Here is a 7,317-nt window from a genome sequence, read left to right as displayed (position 1 = left end):
CAAATGATACTTTGAATATTACATGTTAATAACTTGATTGGAATTATAACCTTGAATTGACAGTTTGATACTTTGAAAATTTTGAGCCAGCCCTACCCCCAAGGGCTGTAGGTGCTAGTTTCAAATCCTTTTTAGTCTGAAATCTGTATGCTAGATATTGAGTAAGGTGGTTTTATTGTTTTTTGTCACTTTGAATAATATTTCTGTTCATGTTAAAAACAAAATCAACTCTCTGTATAAATATATCAGGTGACCGTTAAGGCCCATGGGCCTCTTGTTTCACTTTATTCCCCATTTCAGTAATAAAATTGTTACTCAAATGGGTCACTGTTACCCAAATGCAGGATTATTACCCATATGCGCCATTGTGCCCAACATGTACATATATCACCATGCATATTTAAAGCTTTTACAGTTTTCTCAATAATAATGGACACTAGACGAGTTATTTAGTAACTATTCCATTATTGGTAACATGTCATGATATGGATTCGCACAACGGTCCTGAAATCAAATGTCACTTTTCCAACTAAAACAATAGTGTCATTCAATAAAATGTTTCACCAATGGTCATATATTACATTGCTCTCAAAACATGATGGCCAAACTGCCTCCACTTCTATCAATTTTGAGGACAATGGATGATGCATGAGCCCATGACAAATTTCCTACACTGACATGTGTCATGATGAAATACCTTAATATAGTGATTAGCTTAACCCAATATACTGGTTTTAATATTACATCTGGGGATGGACTAGCTATAGGGGAGCGAGTCTACATAATTGTAACTTTATTATTTAACAAGCGCTCTTTACTATACAGCAGTTACTAATCTTCCAATTAGCTCGAGTTTTCTCTGGTCCCAAAACAAGACTTTTGACATTTTGACTGGTGTTAGGACCAAAAATGTTCTGGCTAGCCCACCTTAGTGAATGACGACAATGCATATGCATCTCCAATTATATGTTACACACCTTTCTTGTCAATCTTTGTACATATCCTTGTGCCATAAACTGACCAAGATATGGCTATTAGAACAGTGTTAATAACCAACCAAATCAGTAGAAATAATAGTATTTGTATTTGAACGTCGTCTGTATCCACAGTTATGGATGTTCGGGCACTGAACAAGCCGCTTACGTCGTTGCAAAAACCTAGAATTATATTCCACGACAAACCCAGAAAAGTGGTCGCACTAAATTCCACACCGTTCATTAGAATTGATGGTTAAATGAAACCACAGAAATATCAGTTAGATCAATAGACACTCTCTTGCAATTGGTAAAAGAGCACCCCAGCAATCCCAGATATCATCCACTACCGCATACGGTAACGTTAAAGATTTACGGACTTGTCTCCAATCAGGGGCCGCAACTCTGTTTAATTTCGACAATGGCTAATTTAATAAATGTACTCATCTTTGTAAATTTAATCAGCACCTTTATTTCATAAATTTCAATGTAGTTTTGATGTAATGATAACATAACCAACAATGTCCTTAGAGTTCTAAGGAAACTTCTCAACACGAAATTGTATGCAATGAGTTTAATAACGACTGTATTTGTCGGGTTACGGCATGTCAGCGGAAGTAACAGTTGGAAGTTGTTGTTGACAGTTTGTGTATTAGCCCAGGACCCACACGAACAGGTGTATTTTTCTGCAAAAGATGAAACCTTAGCAACGATTTAGTCGGATATAGAATAGTTGGATATCCATGATTCATCAGTTTCCGTACGCGTACGATTGATAACTATAAACACACGGCATAAAATAGTGTATTCTTGAAAACCAACACGTCATCAACTGCAAAATGAGTACAAAATAAGTTAGGTGGTGGACTTGAGTTCAGTTGGACTTAAAAACTGGAATATGTGACTTGAAATATCAGTATCCATCCATCAATAGGATATGTCATGAATTTCTTTCGAGATTGTCTAATTTCCATCGAAAATAACACAAAATAGAATTATACATGGTAATGAAATCGGTTACAGAGATGAAGTTTGGAGGGCCAGCTTCATTGCTTCACTTAATGACCGTCTTCTTCCTACTGTCATGTTTGTCTCCTGATTTATGTGCTCATGCAGACCCTGTAAGAAAAGTGGACTCCCGAGATTCAGCTTATTTTCAAGTGAAACCAGCAACTGATGTTACTCTTCCGAGACAGATTCACATTGCATTTGGTATTGAGCCGACAGACATGACAATACTTTGGGCAACGGAGATGCCAGACCAGTCCATTGTTCAGTATTATCCACAAAATCAACCGGGGAGCACAGCTACAGTTGACGGAAAATCAGTCACATTTGACAACAACACTGACGGATGGAAGCATTTACACAGAGTTGCCATACATGACCTTACACCAGGCATCCTGTACTTCTACAGTGTTGGTGGTGGTATCCAGTCACTAAGGAGCAAATTCTTCAGCTTCAGAGTTCCGTTTAAATACGAACCACATACCTACATGGTGTTTGGAGATCTAGGGACCAGAAGTGCAAATCTTCAGTTCTTAGTTCACGAGTCGAGAGCAAGAAACTATAGTGCTATTTTTCATGTAGGGGACATCGCCTATGATTTAGGTAGAGATGGTGGTAAAGTTGGGGATAAATTTTTGAATTTAATCCAATTGATGTCGGCAAACACTCCCTACATGACAGTGCCAGGAGATCATGATTTGTTTCAGGATGACCAATATAGGTACAGATTTTCTAATCCAAACGCAGACTGGCCGATGCAAATGGATCAACTGTGGTACAGCATAGACATGGGGAAAACTCATTTTGTGTGCATTTCCACTGAAATATTTTTCACTGATAAAGGAAATGAAGAAAGATTTATGAAGTGGTTACAACATGACTTAACAAAAGCCAATGACAACCGGAGTAATTTCCCCTGGGTTGTTGTGATGGCCCATCGACCAATGTACTGCTCTGTGGATGATACCAGGGAAGATTGTAGAAAGCCAGATTCTGTTGTAAGGCAAAGTCTGGAAAGTGTTTACTCTCAGTTTGGTGTGGATGTCGTGTTCAGTGGACATAATCATATGTATGAGAGAACATGGCCTACTTACCAGAACAAAGCTGTGGCCCTCAATTACATTAATCCATTGGCCCCAGTTCACATCATCGTTGGATCATTAGGGAACCAGTACCTGACAGAGTATATCTCTAAAAGCGGAGGGGGTTGGTCGGCTTTCACAAAGTCTGCAATGGAAATGGAAATTTACGGTCGTCTGACTGTCTACAACTATACACACCTAAATTGGGAGGCCAGATCAGCCATGGACAACAGTCTTGTGGACAAAATGTTGATAATTCAGAGAGTTCACGGACCATTCTTAAATCCTCAGGTCAATATTCCCGACCCACTGGGAGAGGCTGGGAAAGCCTGGAGAAATAAAAACGGAGCCACTGAAGATGATGGCTCACTGATCAACTTAAACTTTTTTGTAGTTTATGATGACTACAATACCCGAGTTACTGTCCTCTGTTTTACCTCAATAATCTTACTTATTGGAGTGTGTCTGAGGAAAAAAATCATCAACTTTTTAAGGTTTTGTTGTCTTAAAAATGATAAATGTAACAATAATATCACATGACTATATTCATGTGTAAGACAAAAGAAGAAATATGTTCACTAAAGTAAATGTTTTGGCTCTGTACTGATGTAGTGCCTTTTCCCCATTTGAGTCTTTCACCTTGTAATATACATTTGTAGTTGCTTTAGCTTTTAAGTTATCACAGGTAAAATTCACCAGAATGTCTTATTCAATCATAATGATTGATTTTCAATTAGAGGTTTTCTTTTTATTTCATTGATAAAATGAAATTTTGTCTTGTTTAACATTATATAATTAACTGTTAAGATTTTAGAAATGTTTTTTTTTTGGTCCCATACAAAAATGTTGCAGTTATTCATACAAATGATCAGTCTATCTTGGTCTTTCCGTCCTGATTTTGGTCATGTAACATATCTATTTCTCTTTCCGATAAAAGAGAATATTGAAGGGTAAGGATATATGCTACCTTACACTTAATTTTATTAGAATTAATAACCTAAATTTACTTTAACCCCATATTCAGCCGATAAGATCCTCAACCCTTTTAAGTGCCCTTTTCTGATTTTTTTCTGGTTTTTGGGTCTTATCTCGGATAAGAATATTGTCCATCATAGCTTATTTATGAATTTTGAAAGGTTTTGCAGTCATAATTTCCGGAAATCCCTAAGTGCACAGGGCACTTTTTCATAAAATATATCGTTGATTTTTGGGACACAGATATTTGAGGTTCGGACTCGCCCACACCCTGAGCCCACTGTATCTTTAGTATTAGTAATGGGATTCGTTAACATTTTGATAATGATGTTCAGGACTCTCTCAGAGAAACAAATCCTACAAAAATCTCTGTATATTTCAAGTATAGTATGGCACTTTTTTAGAATATAGAAACATGTTGTAATAAGGTAGCATACATCCTTAACTAGAATATTTTGTTACATTTTTACATGCTTAGATGTACATAATGTAAATAATACAAATATGTATATATGTAAATACAATGCAATCGTCTGAATAGATTTTGACATCTATTTCTGCGTATGCTGCACTTTTAATATTATAAAGGATATGATTTGACATGAACAGAACTTTACATATGTTATAAACATTCCATTATTTAGACAGTTTTATGCTTAAGCATGGACAGGTTTAATTAAATACGTCTAGTATTGTATTCATATGTAAATAATTGGCATTCATTTAGATATTTTGTTAACTTTGATTGTAAAATTCAATATAATAGATTACGAATTATCAGCTTTATAATGTATTTCATCTACATGTATATATTCATATACCAGGAAACAGACAATCTACATACTACACATAACATCTGATAATGACTTTATTAGAAAGTGAAGCATATGTTTTTCAACAATAAACTTCTCCTTACAACAGTATATCTGTGTTGTGACTGACTTCTATACCCACTGCTGAAGTAATGAAGCTTTACATATTTCACTTCCACCGAGTCAATTCTTACAACCACGCTAGACATTTGTTCTCCAACCTATATGTTTTAATTACATAACATCAGGGATGGACACTTACGCTAGTTCTCTAGTCCGAAATTTGTAGATTTCAGCAAGGACTCCTAACCAAACTAGTCCTTTGGTCTTGCAATACAAATGTGATCAATTAAAATATCATTTGGAAAAGTGCTTGAAATACAAATAAATTCTTCTTCCTTTATGAGAAACAGAACTCAAAAGATTGATTGCATTTGTTGCTGAGAATTACCAAAATTTTCCTAAAAACTCAATACAGTATCTCTTTACAGTAGTAGTTATAAAAATTGTCTGTCCCTTACAGTCAATTCATTTTTCATTTTTCGCTCTGGAGGTGTTTTGATCCTTAAAAGAAATGTTGGACTAGTTAAATATCCGTTAAACTAGTCCTTAGGACTATCTAAGCTGAAAAAACTAAGTGTCTAACCCTGAATATACAGGAATGGTGTGAACATTTTCAGATGTAAAGTTCTAGTACAGGTGTAAATATTAGTAACAAAGAACCTCATCAATTGTAGTTCTAGTGATAACAGAACAATTAGAACAACCTAACAGTCGAACTACAGGAATTGTATTTCAACTGGAGTAACGTTTGGTCAAATAACACAATGTTCTGTAAGTCACTAGTCAAGAGGCTAGCATCACATTCAGACAAAAATCAACGTACATATCTGAAAGATTGAGAGTGACCATCTAAAATGATCTGCCAGGAACAGAAGATGCTTTGACCGTCTCTCCCTCCACCTTTGACCCTCCAAAAAAAACCTACATGTACTATATTGGACCATCTCTCCCTCCACCTCTGGCCCTTCGTAAAGAAACCTACAAGTACTGGATTGGACCATCTCGCCCCCCATAAAAAACCTACAAGTACAATATTGGACCATCCCTCCCTCCACCTCTGACCCTTTATAAAGAAACCTACATGTACTATATTGGACAATCTCTCCCTCCACCTCTGACCCTTTATAAAGAAAACAACATGTACTATATTGGACAATCTCTCGCTCCACCTCTGACCCTCTGTAAAGACACCTACTTGTACTATATTGGATCATCTCTCCCTCCACCTCTGACCCTTTATAAAGAAACCTACATGTACTATATTGGACCATCTCTCTCTCCACCTCTGACCCTTTGTAAAGAAACCTACAAGTACTGGATTGGACCATCTCGCCCCCCATAAAAAACCTACATGTACTATATTGGACCATCTCTCTCTCCACCTCTGACCCTTTATAAAGAAACCTACATGTACTATATTGGACAATCTCTCGCTCCACCTCTGACCCTCTGTAAAGAAACCTACAAGTACAATATTGAACCATCTCTCCTTCCACCTCTTACACTCTGTAAAGAAACCTAAAAGTACAATGTTGGACAATCTCTCCCTCCACCTCTGACCCTCTGTAAAGAAACCTACTTGTACTATATTGGATCATCTCTCCCTCCACCTCTGACCCTTTATAAAGAAACCTACATTTACTATATTGGACCATCTCTCCCTCCACCTCTGACCCTCTGTAAAGAAACCTACAAGTACTGTATTGGACCATCTCTCCCTCCACCTCTTACCCTCTGTAAAGAAACCTACAAGTACCATATTGGAACATCTCTCCCTCCACCTCTTACCCTCTGTAAAGAAACCTACATGTACTATATTGGACCATCTCTCCCTCCACCTCTTACCCTCTGTAAAGAAACCTACATGTACTATATTGGACCATCTCTCCCTCCACCTCTTACCCTCTGTAAAGAAACCTACATGTACTATATTGGACCATCTCTCCCTCCACCTCTTACCCTCTGTAAAGAAACCTACATGTACTATATTGGACCATCTCTCCCTCCACCTCTTACCCTCTGTAAAGAAACCTACATGTACTATATTGGACCATCTCTCCCTCCACCTCTTACCCTCTGTAAAGAAACCTACATGTACTATATTGGACCATCTCTCCCTCCACCTCTTACCCTCTGTAAAGAAACCTACATGTACTATATTGGACCATCTCTCCCTCCACCTCTTACCCTCTGTAAAGAAACCTACATGTACTATATTGGACCATCTCTCCCTCCACCTCTTACCCTCTGTAAAGAAACCTACATGTACTATATTGGACCATCTCTCCCTCCACCTCTTACCCTCTGTAAAGAAACCTACATGTACTATATTGGACCATCTCTCCCTCCACCTCTTACCCTCTGTAAAGAAACCTACATGTACTATATTGGACCATCTCTCCC

The 7,317-nt window shown here is 37.3% G+C and overlaps 2 protein-coding genes across 2 annotated transcripts in view; one reads left to right on the top strand and one right to left on the bottom strand.

Annotated features, from left to right (window-relative positions):
• LOC110443105 (UBX domain-containing protein 6-like) overlaps positions 1-1,338 on the bottom strand; it is a 6,247-nt gene extending 4,909 nt beyond the window's left edge. The window contains exon 1 of the mRNA XM_021487101.1: positions 978-1,338. The gene's annotated coding sequence lies outside the window, so the exon portion shown is untranslated. The remainder of the gene's footprint in view (positions 1-977) is intronic.
• A 661-nt stretch (positions 1,339-1,999) lies between these two features.
• On the top strand, positions 2,000-3,604 carry LOC110443083 (acid phosphatase type 7-like). The gene has a single exon (XM_021487065.1). The coding sequence runs from the start codon at positions 2,000-2,002 to the stop codon at positions 3,602-3,604; it is 1,605 nt and encodes a 534-aa protein (XP_021342740.1).
• The last annotated feature ends 3,713 nt before the right edge of the window (positions 3,605-7,317 follow it).

The sequence above is a fragment of the Mizuhopecten yessoensis genome, unplaced genomic scaffold, assembly GCF_002113885.1.
Source record: "Mizuhopecten yessoensis strain PY_sf001 unplaced genomic scaffold, ASM211388v2 scaffold716325, whole genome shotgun sequence".
In the NCBI taxonomy this organism is placed as follows: Eukaryota; Metazoa; Mollusca; class Bivalvia; order Pectinida; family Pectinidae; genus Mizuhopecten; species Mizuhopecten yessoensis.
The sequence above is the reverse complement of the archived record's forward strand: the minus strand, read 5'-3'. Positions and strand labels throughout refer to the sequence as shown.